This window comes from Pavona decussata, unplaced genomic scaffold, assembly GCF_977016875.1.
Source record: "Pavona decussata unplaced genomic scaffold, jaPavDecu1.1 SCAFFOLD_208, whole genome shotgun sequence".
Lineage (NCBI taxonomy): Eukaryota > Metazoa > Cnidaria > Anthozoa > Scleractinia > Agariciidae > Pavona > Pavona decussata.
This window is the reverse complement of record NW_028145613.1, coordinates 352,120-373,195: the sequence shown is the minus strand read 5'-3', so window position 1 is coordinate 373,195 and position 21,076 is coordinate 352,120. Positions and strand designations below refer to the sequence as shown.

The 21,076-nt window shown below is 39.6% G+C and overlaps 1 protein-coding gene across 1 annotated transcript; it reads left to right on the top strand.

Annotated features, from left to right (window-relative positions):
* The first annotated feature begins 650 nt into the window (after positions 1-650).
* LOC146460687 (tetratricopeptide repeat protein 17-like) lies at positions 651-20,998 on the top strand. The gene is made up of 15 exons (XM_085087868.1): positions 651-869; positions 4,378-4,640; positions 6,317-6,542; positions 7,154-7,263; positions 7,962-8,109; positions 8,908-9,050; positions 9,291-9,492; positions 10,440-12,403; positions 13,192-13,297; positions 13,754-13,807; positions 14,786-14,863; positions 15,648-15,767; positions 18,247-18,333; positions 18,456-18,512; positions 19,763-20,998. Exons 1-15 carry the CDS (start codon positions 753-755, stop codon positions 19,928-19,930), a joined length of 3,843 nt encoding a protein of 1,280 aa, XP_084943994.1. The 5' UTR covers positions 651-752; the 3' UTR covers positions 19,931-20,998.
* Positions 20,999-21,076: the final 78 nt, after the last annotated feature.

Here is a 21,076-nt window from a genome sequence, read left to right as displayed (position 1 = left end):
ATCAAGGTGCCCGAATACCCTCATTATTCCCTAGCCTCTTGTTTTCGCCTAGTTATTATTATTATTACTATTATTATTTTTTTTTTTTTTTTTTTTTTTCATTTTCTTTTTATTTCGGCTCAAAAATCATGCAAAATTTGCTGAAAAAAAAGTTTGTGGGTGAAACAGTCAGTCATCCAAGAGGCACGTGCTGAAACAGAAAAGTACACAAAAAAACTGTTGTGTTGTTTTTAGTGTGGCTCGATGTGGATGATAAAACAAACAGATGAAACAACTGAAAACAACATTAGCACCCTTGAGCACTCCTGGTTTCGCGGGTTTTGTATTAGTTTTGACCAGTTTTGTTTCGGTTAACCTTGAGCAAATGAGAAAGTATACATTGCTAAGTCAAGGAACTATACACGGGCAGTACGGATAAAAAGTTAACTTGGGTCAAGTCGGGCAGGCCAGTTTCTGCGAGACGAGAAACACTTGTGCGCACGTGAATGTCTCGGGGAAACAGGAGACTCCGCGCGAGTTCACGATGTTTTTTCCGCTCTCACTCAAATTTTCATGGAGGAATGTCGGTATAGGTTGTAAAAAGAAAAACTTTTCCATACATTCAAGACAAATTCTTGTCTTTCAAATAAAAAATGAAACGCGTATCGTGAGTAACTCCAGTAAGCGGCCTCGCTCCCACGATGTTTGTACAGAGACTGGGCACTAACCGAGGAAAGTCGCAAAATGGTGGAAGGAAAAAAACCACGTAGAAAATGTTTGACTTTAATTTAGCATTTTGTTTTATTTTCTTGACAATTTTATGCTTTCAATCATTCTGCAAAGGAGCAACACACTGGATTGTCTCGGAAGATGGAAGGATTCAACAGCAGGTACAGCATTAAACCAATTATCCTTTAAATTATTCACATTTTAGTCATATTTAAGCTTAAACGTACATGTAGGCTTGTTTTGTTTATAGCTTGATCTAGTTCACGTTTTTGATTTAAGCAGACATATATAACCTACATGTATATGCTTTTGGTTTAAGCTAATGTACCACTTTCTTCGATTCACTCCAAAGTGTATAATTCATTGTTCCATTTGGGCATTTACCAGCAAGTCTTTGTTAACAATTTTGGGAATTTAGTCGTGATCCAATCGCGTGGATGTCGGTTGGTGTTAGAGGTCGTTTTAAGCGATTGATGATGTGTAACTTTGAAATAATTTGATTCTGGGCGATTACTTCCAGCCGAGAAATGAAGAAACCCGAAATATAAACAAATGTTTTTATTGTTTACAAGAAATGTATGAATCATAAGAACTTATATTTTTTATGGTACGTTAACAATAAGTTTATTTATTATTGATGACCCTCCAGTTGAATTAAAGCTATCTGATTGGCTTTTGAGTTAGTCCAGGTGTTTTCAGCTGGGCAGCTTACTTTTAATATACATGTAGATCACCTTTTAGAAATACAGCATATTCAGGGTTCTTGTTAGGAGCCAGAAAGCGATTACTTTTACCATGTATTATCAAAACTGTTTTCAAAATTAATTGTATTTTGAAAACATCATCCTTGCTTTGGGAATTTCCTTCCCATAAATAATGATAATTGTAAAAACATACAGCAGATAATATCACGTTGAAAATCCATCATCTGTAAAGAAATCACTCTTGGTTTGAACATTTTCTTTTGCCAAAAATAAAACTAACATAAAACCTCTGCCAATTTGCTTGGTTTCCATTCTTTCTGCGGTCACCTCACTCCCATCATTCCCTGGGAGAGATTAACAAGATGGCGTCCACATGAGGGTGCCTTAGAGGACAGAAAAACCTGCTATCACAAATTTATTACCTTCTTTTATAAATCTTAACAGGAACCCTGACTTTTATATCACAAAGTAACACTGGCTGTTGCTGTGTAGTTCCAGAAAATAACCCGTCCTCCCCTACCCTTTATCTCCAATGGGCGATTCCAGAAAATATCCATACCATACCACGGACGGCTTTTAGGATTTCCGAAGGGGAGGGGGGGTTCACAATTGTGGAATTCTGAGGGCATGGGGGGGCTATTGCGCATTTTTTAATCAAGGAAATGCTGTTTTCGAAATTTTGATTCGAAAGATAAAAGTACAAATATCAAGCATAATTATGTGCAGCGTACTGGTAGCGATCGCGCGTGTTTCCATTCTCAGCTTGTGAAACAGCGGCCGAAAAAGTCGCAATCTTTTAGTTTCGCTTCCTTCACTGTTTATTACTGGGTTTAGTGGACAGGTATTCCAGTCATCTTTGAGAGGAAGACACGGTTACAATTTGAAATGAAGAAAACGTGACATCGCCTTTTGAGATTCGATGATCTCGATAATATTTATGCAAATTTGTAACGCTACGCCGAAGATGTACAAAGTCTGCTCAAAGGCAAGCGAGCGGCCACGTTGAAGTTTCCCCAGTTCCTTGCCGAATTCTACCGTAGACGATGTAGGTTTTTAACAAAGGAAATGCTTTTTCTGAAGTTTTCATTCGAAAGATTCAAGTACAATCAAGTATAATCTTGCGCAGCGTACTGCTTGCGCAGCGAAGATATTTCAGAAGCGATCGTGTTACATTCCGCGAAAAAGCCGCAATCTTGTCCACGTGCTCCGGCGTATTAAAGAGTCGATCGATTGGAAGGCTGCACTTGTATGAGGGTTAATGACTGCTACTTTTTTCAGTAACATCTTGTAAATAAAGTAGATAATTACAAAACAGCAACAATGTATGTTTACTCGTGAGGGACTCGGGCACGTGGAATCGAACATTCAAGACGCGCATCACATATCACTGATAAATTTGCATAAAGTTGTTTTCAATGTTGTTGACAATGGGTTTTCTTCTTCCTCGCTATAAGAGTTTGAAATAGTTAATACTAGGTATTCGTAATGTGGTAATTGAAACCACAAGTTTTCTCTTGATAGCGCCTGGAATCACAGATACAATTTAATTGAATTTTTGGTTCAGAAACTGAAGCCGACTGAAGCATGCGAGGAGTCCTGGGATCCCAGACATTCTATGGATTGTGTGCGTGTATAAAACAAGGGGTGAAAAGAAATAATTTTTGTTTTCATCCATTGCGTTGTTCTAGTTTCCTACTTTCCCTAAAGGAGTTGAATGGCACAAGAAAACAAAGAGGAGTAAAACTGCCGTAAATGGTGTTTATTATTATAGCCAAATTCGGACTTAAAAAGAAAATTTCACAGCCTGGCCGCTAGCGGTAGGTTTTTCTTGTCGCTAAAGAATAAAGCTTGTCGCCTAGCGCCGCTAGATCACAGCCCTGAGGAGGCATAAATTCATGTTTGTTTGTTCATATAGGCGTTGCTAAAGTCGAAAAATGTACTTCCCAGAAAAACCGGAAATTCTGAAGGGGAGGGGGGGGTTCACGATTATGAAATTCTGAGGGCATGGGGGGGTAACGCATTTTGGAATTTCCGAAGGCAAGGGGGGGTTAAAACATGGAAGCCGTCCGTTGTTGGGTATGGATATTTTCTGGAATTGCCCAATTCACCTTCCTATTTTGGCCATTGGGTGCCCACATCCCCTGGAATTTCCAATTTCCAAGTGAGAGGGTAACACATGACAGCTTACGCCAATAACCCTGTGGTCCTCTACTAAACAGGGCATGGTGACACAATTGGCATTATAAAATATTATTTCTCAGTATTCAATTCCACAAACCGAGACATTTGGTGGTCTTAAGCAGGTCATCATTCAATATGAGCTCATTTTCAGGACAAGATTCAGTCCTTACCCCTAATTGAACAGGTCATAAAAAACAAAGGTGCTGTCCAAACACAGAATACTGTAGGTAGTTTGGGATCTTTTGTCCTTAACAGAGTCATGGTTTTAGACCCCCCAGTGGCAGCCCTATACCCAAACATGATTCAAGTTCCCCCACCCCCGGTTCATGAGAAGCCCGGCAAACAGTTAATTAACTTAAGGACGGTGCCTACTAATACCAAAGTATTTTTGTACGGTTTATGACTATGCGGTAAAAGCAGATCTTAGCAAGGCCTATTGGAATCCAAAAAGAAAATTGGGGGTAACCACGCATTTTTCAGAGATAATTAAGCAACAATATCTCTAAAAAGCGCCAAAATATAAAGCAATGTATGGGATTTTTTCCTAAATTGAAGCTTAATTTTCTCGGAAAAATGCATGGTTACCCCCAATTTTCTTTTGAGATACCAAAGGCATTTGGTAAGTTCTGTTTTCTCCGTATAGTTTTAAACTGCGCAAAAATATTCCTGTATTAGTAGGCGCCACCCATAGGAAACCCGAGTATCTCGCAATGCGCAGAACGTATGCGCAGTAACAATAGTAGGTACCGTCCTTAATAATGACATTGTTTGAATTTGTTTCTAGGCTGACTCCATCTTTAATCTGAAAAGTCCATACGACTTGGTGACCTTCATTCATCAACAGAATGCATTTGATAGGCTGAAGATTTTGCGTGAAGAATACCTTGTAGAGAAAAGGAAGGTGATAGAAGCAAGAGAAAAGGAACGAGAGGAGTTACAAAAATCCTTCTACAAAGTAGATCCTGATTGCCTTGATGCTGGAAAGCACATTTCTGAGTTTGAGTTACATCTGGATATGACACTTCCATTTACCAAGAAAGGCATCAAGTAAGAACTCCTTATTTTGTGTGTGGGTGCTAGGTTTTTTTTTTTTTTTTTTTCACACAAGTGGGAGCCATGTCAAGCCAAACCAAGCATTCCAGTCTTTATTAACTGATATGCAATGCAAAAACATTACTGACAATTGATGAACAACCTAACAAGTTACAACAAACTCAGTACCCACTGACTACACATTATTGAACAAGTGAATGACCATCACAGTTATATAGTTATGCAACTTAAACAGTTGCAAAAAGAAAGCCTGAAAAAATTTAGGCTTGAACAGGACTCGAACCCATGACCTCTGCAATGCATTGTTCTACCAATTGAGCTGTCAAGCCAACTGCAGGGAGCTGGTCAAAGGGCAGGTGGTTGGGAGGTCAGGCAATGATATGGCGAATGGCACCAAAGAAACTGAGAGCTAAAAATAAACCATGATACTTACTGACCTCCACACACCAGCCCCCAGGCTCTCAGCAGTTTGTGAGAAAAAAATGTTTTCCACTTTTGTTCCTTAGCCAGTGCAAAACAGCTGCACTTATTGACATGTAGGGGAATGATCTTGTTGTCAATGTTTTATTTAGTGTTTGTCAATGAGTAGTGCAGATTTCCAAGGTTGAAAAAATAATAATGTTTGGAGCCCTACATGTACATTCATAAACAACAACTTTTCTATATTTCATTCCAAAATTCATTTCACTGAACCAGGTGTGACCATAAACCAATATTGTTTTAGTTTCATTTTGTACCACATACTGTGTTCACAGGAAGGAACACAAGGTTAAGTAGGCTTGTCCTTTCTGTAAAAGAACATCCATTGGAACTTAGGGAAGAGCTGTGGTGAAATGTGGGACCATTCTGTTAATTCGGCTATCTTAGTTGGCAACAATTGAGAAATTGTTCAGCCACCTATTCTAGCACTACTTTGTTGTCTCTAATCTTATGCCATCTGTAGAAGAGTGAAACCCAGGCTTCATCAGATTGCAAATGGCACTTTCCTTGCTTTATTGTGGGTGCACAGTAATGTAAAGGACCTTTTGCCTACTTGATCCAGAGAGTTTTCTTAATTACCTTGGAAAAAACCTTTTAAGGGTGTATTTAAACCACATCATCATTTGGCATATATTAATCCTACTTACAAAATGGTCCTAGTTCTTACTGGAGTCATATGCGAGATTTTGCACAATCATGGTCAACAAAGGCATAGAATTAAGGCACAAAAAATGTAAATAACATTATATAACACTGAAGCATTAGGCAAAATGGGTCTCAAACATACAAAAAGCTCAAAAGCTCTTGGCATTGGATCTTAGCTGCAGTGGTCTGACACTTGGGTAGCCTCCCATGCAGATGTCCTTAGGGGTTTGTGACGCTTTTCAACCCCTGCGTGGGAGGCTAACACTTGGGGTGCATTTCTTTGGGTGCATCATTCAAAGGAACCCACAAATCCTCACCCAGAGTGGATTCGTCGGTTCCTTTGATACACCATGATCCAAGTGATCTTGGATCAAAAAACTGGATTCAGATTTTCCCAAAGAAACGCACCCTTGTTTGTTCCTGCACGTAGCCTGCAAAGCCTGGTAGCTTTGCAGCAAGTAACTGTAATCTTTGTCAGTTGCTTCCCTCTTCTTTATAACAACGCTTGACATTGACACAGACTACAATAATAATTTAATTTCCAGCATTCCAGACCATGTTAACCTGTGCCAGCCACTACCCTCACATGTTGAACCTCCTGTATGCCAAGCTGAGTTACCGACTGTTGCACACAGTTTTGACCACCTTGAGGGTGTCAATGATCGGTGGCAGCTGAATACCAGCTTGGAGCCAACACTGTTAACTGCAATGTCATCATATTTTAAGACTGTGGATGAGTTGGGGGGACGTGTGAGTCTGGCTCTGGAAAAGGTGAGTATAAATAAATCCAGGACCTTTCTGAAATCATTTTGGTGAGAGAGTTACCTGGTTTAAGTATTATTATCACTAATTCTGCATTTCATCACTCTCAGCCAGGAAGACACAAGAGGTAATTTTGAGATCCAGTGTGAGACCATCATCTTATGTACTTTGAGGGGCACGGTCAAAAATAGGCATGGATATAGTTTGGCCTTTTAATTCAAATTTCTACTTTGGCCTACAAACTTAGAAGATTATTTTTTGTTTAGCTTCAAACAGAAAACTAAGGAAATCACTTAACAGTTGGTTCAGTTTAAACTTAAGTCATATGCTTACTGGACAACTTTGACCCCTTAAGGTACAAAGCAAATATGTAACCAGGTTTATGACACTATAACCAGTCTGTATGCATGCCAAATTTTAACAAATTTAATTTAGAGAAATGCCAATGCCAAATCATCACTCATGCCTGAATTCCAAGGTACCCTCTATTTATGAGGGGCTGTGTATTGCTAATTAAAAAAAACACAGTTGGCCCTCTATTTTTTCCCTGACATGTAAGTTTCTGTTTTATAAGATTTAAGCAGATGGTGATTTTTGGCATGCTCATCTTTTTCTTGCAGAACTCCACCTCCTGGGTTTTACTCAATCTTGCAGCTTATTACTGGAGAATTAAAGGCAATGCCCTGCAGGCTGTAGAATGTCTACGACAAGCTTTGTATTTCTCACCCAGGTTAGGTCTTTCATTGTAGTAATTATAACCTTTACAATATACAGAGTTAATACAATACAATACCATGCAGTGCAGTGCAGTATAGGTCAGGTCAGTTTAGTTCAGAACATAATTACATTAATTTTATTGAAAACAGGATCATTGTATGATGCAATTCCAGGGATTTGATTGGCTTAGTGGCCATGATACAGAGCCATTATACCATGCCCAAGAAATAGCCGCCATTAAATTGTCTTCTGGTTGTCCTTGCAAAGTGAAAAGAGCAAGATCTAGTAATATTTCTTGATTGTTTTTAATAAAACAATTATTTGATTCACGCTTGTTGGATATGAGATGATAAATAACCAACTTGGCACTACGTGCCTCATTGGCTGTCTATCATCTCACATTTAATATGCACTCGTGGAATAATTGTTAATTATAATTTTTTACAATGATTATATAGATTTAATACAGTTCAATGCAGCACAAACAGTCAATAATGCTGGGTATTGTGTTTCATAGCCACATACCACTGAAAGTCGTCATATATCTTTGTCCAGTCAAACCTGAACTAAAGTGTACAACATATTTATGAAGTTAAGAACTAATTTTTTATGAATTTCTTAAAAAAAAGAAAACAGGGGATGTTGATGGGTATTTACTTATAATTTATTACTAGCTGTAACATCTTTTGGTTTTACCTTTTTTTTTTTTAGGGAACACAAAGACCGTGCATTGATGAGTCTTGCTGCTGTGCTTTATCATGGAAACCACAGCTGTGACGCATTGGTACTGCTTCATACTGCAGTGGACACTTGCAATGAGCTATCAGTATACCACTTTGTACTGGGAAATATCTACACTGTGAGTGAACCTTACTTTTTGGTTTCCTCCAGGCAGGGTAACACACCCACCCCTGGACTCAGTTCATTGTGGAGCAGGTGTCATAATGTTAATGGCCTGCCTGTTAGAAGCAGTTCAGTAAACGTCATAGTAAAGAGCCTCAGATGTTCTCCATGTGATCAATGACGTTCTGAAAGGGGTCAGATGTTTAGCTTATAGACATGATTGTTCTTCTGACAGGTGTCTAAATGGAGAGTTGCTTATTACATAATTATTACAATGTAATACACTTAATTACAGACTGTGCCTTCTCAGTTATGTGTAAATTTGCCATAAAATGCCCTAATGTTAAACAAAAGGAGAAATAAAGATATGGAGAGGAGGGTGAACCATCAGGCTGATCACCTCAAAAACACAATAAATACAAAATAGTACTGCTTATGTGTGGCATGAGCAAATCAGAATTCTTTCAATAAAAACCTGTACATTCTTTTCTTGAAAATGAACCTGTTATATATGTTGGAAGAGAATCTTGAGCAGCATGTCATGTTCATGTGATGTTCTGTGTTGAAACAGACCATTCAACATCTTGTATGTTGTTGAACGGAATAGAACCTGGCTCTATTCTGTTCAACAATGTGCAACGTGTTGATTGGCAAGAAAAATATTAATCAGTTCATAATGAAGCCAACGAATCAAGACTTTGCTCAACATTTGTAGAGGAACAAATGTTGAACACTGTTGTACTTTGCCAACATTATCATAGTCCATTCAGAGTACTGATCAATTTTAATTATTATTTTTCTGCTCCCTTAACAGTCGCTTAAAATGTTTGAAATGGCTGAACTGTGCTACAGATTTACCATGATGGTCTCACCAGACACTAAATTATTGTTATGTGAAAGAATAAAAGCGGTGCGATGTGAGCTGAAAGTGAAGGAGCTGTTACAGGAGAGGCAATTGTAAGTACATGATGAGATTCACGTTCACGCTCATTTCATGTACCTGTTGCATGACTATAATTATCTTCGTATATATCTAAAACTTAGCCTAACTGAAAAATTGAAATCAAAGCAACTAAGCAATATGTTCCTCAACATTTTACATAAAGAAATTTGAAGTTTGTGTTCTATTTCCACTTCCATCATCTTTTGGTTTTGGACTTGAAAGGATCGAGAATCTATTTCCTTTTTTGTTTTGAGATCTTTCGATGAGAAGTTGGACAGCTTGAAAACTCCTGAGTTGGATGAAACTAAAGACCCCAGCAAGGAAGAAGCTGAGAAGAAATGCATTCTTCCTTTGGAGACATACAAAAGGCAGCTGAACCGAGAGTTTGGGCTCCGCACCCAGGGGGGAGCTAAATACACAGACAACTGTAAGAGTAGACGTGTCCCTGTAAAACAGGTAAGCAGCTCTAGTTAAGACACTCCCTTGCTCCCTTCTTAACCCCTCTATTTAACAATTATTCCACGAGCTAGCGCGCGATGGACATGACATGATAAATAGCCAAAGAGTTGGCTTTAATCATCTCATATCCAACAAGCGCGAGTGGAATAATTTTTTGTTATTAAAAACAGTCAAGAAATATTGCTAGTCTGTAGATCTTGCTGATTTCGCTTTGCAATAACAACCAGAAGACAATTTCTCGGGCATGGTATAATGGCTCATATACCACGGCCTCTAAACCAATCAAATTCCTGGTTCCTGGAATAGCATTATACAATGATCCAGTTTTTAATAATAAAGAGTATAATCTGCGCAATCTCCACTAGTAGGAAAGTGAAGTAACCAAACACTCTGTCGCCCCTCTCTCCTTCCTATGAATACATTTCTCCTCAATTCCATTTCTACCTTGCCTTCGGCTTCCCCGCTACAAAAGGAGGCGTACACGCCCATTAACACGTAGACCGAGTGACTTCATTTCGTGTGCTGTGTTGCGACAGCCTGTTGGCTATTTTCGCATGAACATTTGCTCTTGCGCGCACACACTGTCATGTACTGCACTCCACACCTTCAAACAGTACGCTACAAATCTGCTATCAAACCAACTTTGGAAAATTCTCATGCTCTGTATGAAAAGTTGAAATATTATATTAAATAGTATATATATATATAAGTTATTCTCTTCCTGAAAGGGCCACTTTTTCGTGATAAAGGCCCCTAAAATTATGGGCCTACTGCGCCTTCAAAAGTGAGTTTGCATTGTAAAGGGTCACGCTGTTCAGACAGGGAATTTTGCCGTCCTCTCCGGCGGACCATCAGTTGTCCACTAATAATACACTAAGGCAAAGAGTTCTTCGTTCATAATTCACATCGTTACGCCTAAAATAATTTGCTTGTCTTTTTATCAGGAATCCCGATTGTCGTCTGACCATTCTCAAGCAAAGAAGCAGCAGGCAAGGCAAATCAGAAAGAAAAAAACCGAGCATAGTCAACAAGACTCTAATCAACAAACCACCGAAAATATCAGCTCAAAAATACAGAGTACATCACAAGAAAAAACCGTGTTCGTAACCCAAGCTGTCAAGGCCACACCTCGCTCTGAAACAATACAGAGGTATAGCGATGCAAATGGAGAGGAACGAGTAAACTCGAATGGGAAAGAAAGAGGGAAAGCAAGTGAAACACTGAATGCCACAAATTCTCCATCAGAAAATAGTAATGTTTCAGTGGAAGAGCAAACGATGCAGAATCTTGCAGAGGCTCGATTGGCGCTTAATCGCTTAAAGAGTATCATCGAAACTGTAAGTCGTGTTCGCGATTCAGCTTCAAGCACCGTGGGTGTTACTGAAGGAAGGGGTTCGAAATCTGATTCAGATAGCGATAGCGAAAACAGGGACGAAACAGTTTCCGATCAAGGTAAATTGAGTTCCATCAAAAGTACACCAGCATCAGGTGAGAAAGAAAGTCAAGTTAAGAAAGTCGGAAATCCAGGACGGATGGGTAGAAGAGGAGAAAGCGGGTTGAAAATCTTAAAAAGTGAAAAAGACGCCACTAAAACTGTTATCACTGAAGAAACGAACATTCCCAGGCAGAAAGGGGAATCCACGTTAATGAGTAAAAACGGCCCAGGTTTTAAACTTGACAAGATTGCTTCTAAGAACACGCGAGAAATGTCCAACGCTGAGTTGTTGTTTGAAGAAGCCAAAGGGAGCCGCCCCATAGGTCCTAAACACACTCCACCGCTGGAGAGTAAACGGATGTTAGCTCAAGCCAAAAATTGTGGAAATATTGGAAGGAAAAAGTCCAAAGGAGAAGGGTTCGCTATGGAGTGTTTAACTCAAGATTCGAGCACACAGAGCCTTCCTACTGAGAGTGACGAAGTTATTCAACAATCTGTAAGCAAAACTGAGTTTTCTAAAGCCGTGACAAAGGAACGATCAGAAACCACAGGCAGTTCTTTCGTACAATCTGACGCTGAGGCGAATTTAATGAAGCAAACACATGAAATTTCAACCACTCCTGTTTCAAACGCTAATGCAAGCGACCGCACTTCAGAGGCGACGGTGATCGAAAAAAGTGAAATGAAAACTTCTGATGCTAAGGATGTGAATAGTGAAACCATCAACAAAGAAAGAGACGCTGTAAAAGAAAACATCGATGTGACCACCGAAACAAAGGTAGCTGAACAAGACAAAATGAAAACTGCTGCTGAGGGTGTAGTGAATGATAAAACCAGCGATAAACAAGGTCTGACACAACGTGAGCAGATGGCCTCAAGCGGTAGTAAAACTTCTGGTGCAAAAGTGGATGAAAAAAGCCAAGTGAAACTTTCTTCCGCCGGGGATGTTGTAGATATTAAACCCAGTCATGAGAAAAGTGAAAATTTCAAAGACGTTCGCCGGAGTTCTGCTAATGATGGTAAAAAATCGCATGATGAAGAACGGGAAAAAAGCGAGATGAAAACGTCGACCATTAAATCCAGTGACAAAAAAAGCGAAAATTCAAAACATTCAAAACATCGTGACCGTGCGACAACCACGGGCGGTAAAAATCCTGAACAAAGAAGCAAAGGACAAAAGCCAAATACTAAAGTCAACCCAGAACAGAAAAATGCAGAGTTTAAATCAAGCAAGGCATTCAATAGCGATAAAGCATCGCAAAATATCAAGGACAGAGTCAAGGAAGCAGAATATCTTCACAGAATTGGCGCAGGTTCAAGTGTGTTTGAAACAAGTTTTATGAACGTTCACACGGGAGGGTCTGTGCAGGAACTGAATGAGGGCGAGTGTAAACACATTGAAGGCATCCAAGCGCTTGTCATCAGGAACAAACAGTTCAGCGCGTGGCTCTCGCTGGACACGAAAAATATCGAGTAAGTTATTCATTGCCTAAATAATACTACAGTACACCTCTAGTCACGCAGGTGTTATTAATTTTGGTTTGTCACGCAACGCTACTACTGATTGGAAGCAAGCGTTGTGTGACGGTTGAAATAAAAACTGGTACCGCGGTCGATTGAAAACGGGTGTTTTTTTCTACCTGTGAGACAAAAATGACACATTTAAGGTAAAAAGCCTTGCTTTGAAATTCGCCACGTAAAGCACAAGAAGTGTCTTTGCTGTTCTTTTGGAGATAACAATGTAAGAACCTTCAGGAAACGTACGAGCTGAACGTACACAAAACTTGCCTTTCGCCGCCGGAAAACTGATTTGTAGAGCAGGCGCGTTTCGCAGTGGCGTTCTTGTTCCGTCTCTGGCTTGGGTGTCCCTGACTCCATGTAGTCCTAGGAGGGACAAATCTTGAATTTTTGAAATCTCTGTTAGCCCTTGGGATAAGCTGAAGTTTTCGATGCCTTGTGAAGGGTGGTAGTGGAAGAGATAGATATCAAAAAGGAGACTGAAAAGAAAGCAGTTAAATCTATTAAAATGCCGGGAAAACTAAGCAGAGATAGTTGCTTACGAGGTTTCCAGATAGTGACAATATGAATAGGTGAAGTCGTTGTTGTTCCTCGTCAAGTCAGGAATTTGGCTTTGGTTAATGCTTGGATTTTCTCTTTATTTATTTTTTTTCTCTCTAGTTTTATCACACGTTAAGATTTCAGCTCTAAAGTTTTGACTAATTTCCTTTATTTTTTTTTTCTTTTTCATTTCTTCCCATCAGCGTGCGAGCACATATTGATTTCTTAAGTGAAGTAGATGATTTGTCCAAGAGGCCCCGCTGTACTGGCAAGATAAAGAGTAACTTACATACGTTTAGCAGCCTTCAGGTACACACTATTCGTCACCCTGTCCTCCCTCAGGGGTACCCAGTGTATCCAGACCTTACCCACAGTAGTTTTCGTAGTGACCTAGTGGGGGGGGGGGGGGGGGGGGGTCAGTTGTGAGGCCAGGGTGAAATTGTCAATTAATGGAAATTGCAAACGTGTAAATGGTTGACGTATCTGGAATACATGATTGCAAGACCTATTTCTCAGGAAGGATAAGGCTTGAGTTTGAGCATGACGTTTTGAGCGTTTGCCCGTCGTCAGAGCAAAGGGCTAACGCTGGAAACGTCAGCACTCGAATCTCTTTACGGCGGCCAAATTACCTATACTCAATTGTGTTGATAAAACCAAACGTTCGTTTCTACTCCCCCAGCGACGCAGCACCAGAAACTAACCCTTATCCATCTGTTTATTGGGTTTCTGTAGCCAAGGTATGTATTTGGTTTTATTTTATCCTAGGGTGTGGTGAATGCCGCCAAACTGGATCAAGTGGCTGAAGCTGGTCTCACCCAGGTTCGTTTGGTTGGTTTTGTGTGTACTGGCTTTTGTTAAAATAGACGAGCTCCTACTGTATTGAGGTTTGGTTGTTCATCTCTCTCTTGTTTGACATTTCGTACTTCCGTTGATTTAGCGCAGTTTTCTATTGAGTGTCAAACCAAAGTTAATTTGCATTTGCTTTAGATGTTTTACTGCACTATGTAATTGGTCTAATACGCACATACATACAAACATTATTTGTGTTCGAATTGAAAAATAGCGCACATGATGCTAGTATCTTTAATAGGCCATTTCCGAGTTGCTGTGAACCTCGCTATGAAAGCGAGGCTAAGTGCAAAACTTTTCATATGAAAATTAATTTTGTTTGCATATAAATGAAAACTAATTTTCATAACAAAAACTTTGCACCTAGCCTCGCTTTCATAATGAGGTTCAAAGTAACTCGGAAATGGTCTATTTTACGTTAACTGTAAAAATTCCGGCGCGCTGATTGGCTCGTAGGTACGATATTGTCCATAGGTGTACAGACAATAAAAATGACGTCAGATTGAACGCACGTGCTTGCTCAAGGGAAAATAAAGCCCATTTCGTTCGTAGTTTTCCATGTTAGTGTAAAAAAACAAATCGACGGTAGTATTCTATGGACTATACTGTTGTAGACAATAAAATGACGCCATAAAATGTTCAAAACTTGGCAATGAAAGCACTCGCCTGCAGTTCGTTTTTGCCCTTGATTTTTGAAGATTTTGTGACGTCATTTTATGATCTATAACAGCATAGACCATAGAAAGCTGCTGTCGATTTGTTAAATATGAAAAAAAGATAAAAGTAATAATTAAAATAAAAAATTCACACTAAGGAAAGATCGAACTGTTATGAGATTCTGTGATTGCAGATTGATTTACGGTTGTTGTACTTTACGTTATTTTTATTTCTTGTAAGGTGAACGTTTTTAATTGTTGATTATAAATGTTTTATTTTCTTTTTCTGAAGACTCTTTTGACAATTGGAAGAACAATGCAGGACAGCGTTGAGGAAATGGGAACGCGAATCTACAACGCTTTGAAAAAAGTATTTCGTTTCATTTTCCTTTTTAACTACTGTATTTCATTCGTTTGGAAGTGCTTCCCCGAAATTGTGGCCTTACACGGTGATGTTTGCATTGCGCATGCGCAGTTAGCAAACTTACGTCAAGTTTTTCGTTTTGCGGAATTTCGTCGTTTGAAACAAAAAAGAAGTAAATTCTTAGCTTTTTGGCTAACTTAGTAACCACTTAAAGAACTTTGGAGAAGGACTTGAGCAAAATTTGCATTGTATGTTTCTGAGTGCATCCCATATGGATTAGACAGGTGGCACGGATATATGAAGTAGTGTCCCACTCGTAGTTAGATTTCACCGCTCGTTCTTTGTCTAGGGGTAGGTCGCCCTATGATCGGTTAGTGAGGGGACCGTTTACGCTGGACATGATCGGCACATCCTTAGGATGGACCCTTCCGGACCATGAAGTTAAACTGGTCAGGTGGCCGGAACTTTAGCACTTTTCCAGCCCAATTTTTGGACCCTTCTTTGCGCTCTTACACCTGAGCGCGCCTTTCAAGTAAACTGAAAGGAAAATCAAATTTTCTGAAAACAGTGAATGAGAAACTTTACCACAGGAAAGAGTTAGATTGAGTTTGTTTCATTGTAAGCATGCAGTGCATCAAAGCACAATTTAAAACCTTTTTCTCTAATGATCGCCGTGTAAGATTCATTCATAGACCCAATTCATTTCGAACCAGATGTGTTACTCGTCGAGAGTGACAGAGGGCCTCTGAGGTTGTAAATTGAGTGAAATGATTTTTGTTCTTTTTGGCAGAATTCTACTTCCTGGGTATTGCTAAATATCGCTTCGTTGTATTGGAGAGTCCAAGGAAATACTGTTGAAGCCATCAAATGTTTACGACAGGCGCTCCATTTCTCTCCAGCCAACACAAGGGTACGTTTATCTTTAGGATTACTTGAAAGATGCTGTTGCGAACAATAGCAGGCCTGTAGTAAATGCAGTCTCTTCTCAACATAATCGCAGCTGCCCAAGGTGTTCTTGCGGACCTCCCGAGTAGCGAAGGTCAGAAGAGACTTGAAGTAACTGTGTGCTCGTTTATAAGTACTGCCAACGGTTGCTTTTCGAGATATAAATGCTGAGTGTTTACTCGTGTTTGTTTGGGATTGGGTACCTAGATTTTTGTTGGAGTTAGAGGTTGGGGTTAAAATGTTTCGGGTTCAAGAAGTCATTTAATTTTTTAATGTTAATCCATTTCATATATCTTATTCGATGGTTCTACATATAATACGTGCGGTTATTTTGCGAGTTGCGAAAAATACGAGCAGTAAGCAAAATGTCCGCGCGTATTATATGTAAAAACCATCGAATAAGAGATTTATTATTCCACTACAAAAAGAGTTTGTTATTTTTGGCTTCTCTTTTCTGGTAAGTGTTTAAATACACCAGGCATTATCTATCCATCGTTCTGTTGTAAACAAGTCAAACCGGGACACTACAGTGTGTTACGGTCTTGTATTTTGCGCGTTCTCTTGACCTTATTTGGTGAAATGACATAATAGTGGAATAATAGATAATTATTTGTTGGTCCATATTGTTTTCTGCTGAGTTAAGTTTTAAGTCATTTGGAAAGAGCAGCAAGTGAAAACTAAAAACACCGACTGTTTTAAGGAATCCTCTGAGCCCCAATATATATCAACATTTATATTCTCCTCACTGTACTCCACAAATTTCTCATAGTACTAGTGGGAGAAATTATTTGAACAGCAAGACATTTTATTTTTTGTGATCATTTTCTTTATTCTCCTGACCTGTATGTTTGATGAAACAGTGATATTGTAAGGAGAAATTGGATGCTGGTCTGTATTGGGGCTAAGAAAACAAGTTTTGGAAACATAAGGCCCGGTTCATACGTCGAACTTTACATGAGCCGAACCTAATCATTTGGTTCGGCGCATGTTAAGATCGACGTATGAATCAGTTAGGATCGACAGATTTGTATTTGGGTCGACCCGCCGTTCTATTCGACTGCGCCAGTCGAATAGAACGGCAAAAGTTCGACTTCGATTCAGACGTCGAACTTTTACATGTGCCGAACCAAATGCATACGTTACGTATAAATTATATAAATTATATCTATCTCAGAGGTCTGCGCGTTCCATCGACTTGGCGTGTGCAAAGGACTTCATTCTGAACAAGGAAAAGAGGAATGGTGGGAAAAGAGGAATGTGCTTGTTCTTCTTGTTTCGAAACAACTTGATATACTTGTCTGAGATGCGAAAGAAAAAAAAAGAATCTATTCTTGATGTGCACACGCGCTTCAAACCGACAGAAACTTTCCAATACAGGCTATATCAAAGGCGACGCCTCAAGACTTCTCAGAACAAAATCTTCAAAAACAACATTTGAAGAAAACATTACTCTATTCAAACAGAGATTACGCTACAGAGGTTACCTCGATAACCTTATAAGATAAAACTCTTTTAGAAGTAAATTTCCGCGAAAGTATGTCGGTACTACAGAACAAACAAAAAACGCGCAAAAACATTTTGCCGTTTGTGACGGAATATCGCTCTTCTGTACCTAACCTAAAACAATTCGGATAAGTAAATGGCACTTGATAGAAAATCAGCCTCTGCTAAGAGAGATCTACAAATACCCTTCCCTACTTTCGTACAGAAAAGGGAGATCTTTGAAAGACGTACTCGTAAGAGCAAATTAGCTTTGAAGGTCATATTCTTCCTATCTCGACCAATAGGAGCCGTGTTTGGCCTGTCTTCATTATTTTACCAAACAAGCTCTTCCATGTCAGAATTCATCTTTCCCGCCATTTTGAATCTTGTTGAGTAAAAACAACAGCTGCTGACCACGAAAATCTATTTTCTCACTTTAGCTTTAATTAAGTTCGACTTCAGTTAGGTTCGACGTCTGAATCAACTGCCGAACTTAATTATTTGGGTCGACCTTAATAGGTATTAGGTTCGGCTCATATAAAGTTCAACGTATGAACCGGGCCTTAAGCAACGACGACGGCGACGGCAACGACAACGCCACAAAACAATGGGTTTAATGAGCAAAAACAATCGCTCTGCACGTGCGTTTTACATTTTGGTACATTTTTTTGTCGTCCTCTGCAAAACAACAACAAGAAATTACCACATTTAAGGTTTTGTGGAGAATGTGAACGCACGGCGATGAATTTTTCATTTTCCTTCTTAACTTGTATGCCACTCCTATCAATTTGGTTCCTGGATAGTTCGCCATTTTTGTAAAAGTTGAGCGAGTTAAAATAATCGCGAAGAGCACAAATGAAATAAAGATATATTTTCGGATGACGTTTTCGTTGCCGTTGCCGTCGTCGTTGCTTAAGCTCCCTAATAATCTTGACATGACCCAATTCTCGTTGTACCGGTAGGATGTTGCTCATGTTGGCCTGGCCAGTATTCTGCTACGAGAAGGGCAGCTAGATGATACTGCTGTAGTAATTAAAAAGGCTTTAGAGGTGAGCAGCCTGATTTCAAATGTCTTACCCGTGACTTGCCCTTCAGTCTTAATTTCGTCTCCTGAGATGAATGATAGCGAAGATTGTGTGGTTTTATTTCTTGTTATTCTTTATTTTATCAGATTTCTCCCAGTCTCGCTCTCGGGCACTTCATCCTCGGCAATGTTTTTGGAGCCCAGGTGAGCAAGGCATCATCGTTGTTGATAATCCTGACGATTTTAAAATCAACGTGAAACTTTTGTAAAGTGGTTGTGGTTAATTTGTTTTGTTTTGTTTGCTTACACACGGTTTCCTACTCTTGGCACCAGTTGCATCCGTTACATGACATCAGTTACATGTTTTCCCGCGCTTGGCACCAGTTGCATCCGTTACATGACATCAGTTACATGTTTTCCCGCGCTTGGCACCAGTTGCATCCGTTACATGACATCAGTTACATGTTTTCCCGCGCTTGGCACCAGTTGCATCCGTTACATGACATCAGTTACATGTTTTCCCGCGCTTGGCACCAGTTGCATCTTTTCCGTTGCATGACATCAGTAACATGTTTTCCCGCGCTTGGCACCAGTTGCATCTTTTCCGTTGCATGACATCAGTAACATGTTTTCCCGCGCTTGGCACCAGTTGCATCTTTTCCGTTGTATGATACCGCTTACATGTTTTCCCGCGCTTGGCATCAATTGCATCTTTTCCGGTGCATGATACCGCTAACATGTTTTCCCGAACAACAACACATACCCGCAGGTAGCTGTTTCTAGTCGTGGCGGGGTTAGTTAAATCGTTATGTTTCAGACAAAAAAAAACTAGCTAAAACTCAGGTGTTCAGGTTTAGAGTACTTGGACATTCTCTCGATTTCCGTGGTACAGTCAATATAGCCTTCCTCGTTTTTCAACATATTCAACTCCTGCTTGTTTCTCGCGCTTGGTGGAAGTTAGTAGTTTTGAGAGTTGAGTTACTTTAGTTGCATGATGTAAGAAATTGTGACCGTCATGTTAATCTTATGATTCAAGGTCTAGGTTATCCTACACAGTTTTTGAACTGTCGTTCTTTCCAAGATTTTCATTGGATACCTGTTATTTTAATGTGTTTTCGTGTAGGTTTATTTGGGTTTTCTTAGTTGAGTGGTAAAGAGAATTCTGAAAGTTCTCATGGTCAGTTAACCCAAACATGTCTACACGTAGGATATATAACTGTCAACCCATACAATAAAGTTTGTAAGAAGTTGCAGTTTGTTGCAGTTGTGTTGAGTTGGAGTCGTTGCTGCCTAGTCTGTCGATACCTGCGCGAAGCTTCTAAAGAAAGATCTGAGAAGACTCTCGGTACCTTTCCTGCAGCGAGTCGCTTATTGGGCATCCATCAATAGTCGAGTTATCCGCTGCGTTAAAACATAAAATTCACGAAGTTCTCTTTCCACTGTGTTCTTTGCAGAGTAACATCCCTGATGCAATCCAGCATTACTTGCTTGCCCTGCAGCTCGAGCCCGGTTTTACACCCACTGTGGAACGCTTAAAGATCATTCAGTGTGTCTTGTGGAAACAGCAGAAAGCTTTAGAAAAGGAGGCTGAAGATCTTAAAAAGCTGCTTACTCCCAACTGAACGTAGCCCGCTTCATTTTCATCATCAAACACCCCTCCAGCTTATCTCCGAGGCCTTAGCACGAGGACAAACGCTCCCCGCCGTTGAAAAAAAAAATTACCAGTTCTGAAGACGAGTCTAGGATGCTTCGGGTCGCTTGAAACCAAGGTGGCCTCTTAGAAGACCCCTCCTCCCCCCGCCGCCAAATCAATGATAAATTCGGGCGTAAAGCTTGGGGTCTTTGTAAGTTTACAGGGTTTAAACAACCACAATGAAGATGATCAGTGCAGATATGTCACAGAAAATACAGCTCTCCTTCGCTGTTAAAGAAGTGAACTGCGAATGTTTCATTCAGGTACAAAACGTTGTCTTTACATATTCAGCCATACCGGAGAGAGTTTTGATACTAGTAGAGTCAAGGGAATCACGCATGTGAAACACTCATTTGGTGTCTTTGGTTGTTTATACTCGTATGTTAGTGCCTGAAAACGTTTTGATGTTCTTCTGGGTTTTTTTTTTTTTTTTCACATCTAGTATTGAAATAACTATAAGAAATTAGTATAGGTAAGTAGTATTTAAATTTGGAAATGAAGCGTTGTCTTACATTTCTGTAGGCCGGGTTGCGGTGAAGTGTTAAGATTTTTTTTGAGGTGCATTTGTAGGAGTTACTTGAATCCTTTGCAAAGGTCTTTTGGACTGTTCAGTTGAGGTGGTTTCTGTTCTGCTTAATTCAGTCCTGTGGTGTGTTTCCTCTTTAATTTGTTATGGCGGCCTCGTTTTTAGATACGTCACCTTTTCCCTCAAACTTTGTTTATAACGATTTCCTACTGGAATACGTTATTACTGTGGAATTTTCTCTTTATTAGCCCAGATGCCGCGAAAGGGTGGCTATTTTCTCATTAACCGCGAAAAAATAGAGAATATATTTGATAAATGTTATCGGGATTTATTTTTCAACAAGAGCAAATAGAATACTTATAATATAAGAATAAATTGAAGTGCAAGATAACAATTTCTTGCAGACGTATTGTCTCGCACTTACTTGTTCCACTCCTAATATATTTTAAAATAAAGTTCTGTGGATGTCGATTGATGCTTTTTTATCCTTTACCGGTTTAATGTAAAAATATGATCTTATTAAGTTGAGCTTTGAATCTTTTACGGACT

Excerpts from the sequence above, each read along its gene's own strand:
- LOC146460687 (XM_085087868.1), top strand. The coding sequence starts at position 753 with ATGTTTGACTTTAATTTAGCATTTTGTTTTATTTTCTTGACAATTTTA. Across the intron at positions 9,493-10,439 it reads GACGTGTCCCTGTAAAACAG|GAATCCCGATTGTCGTCTGA; the intron begins GTAAGCAGCTCT and ends TCTTTTTATCAG. Across the intron at positions 12,404-13,191 it reads CTGGACACGAAAAATATCGA|CGTGCGAGCACATATTGATT; the intron begins GTAAGTTATTCA and ends TCTTCCCATCAG.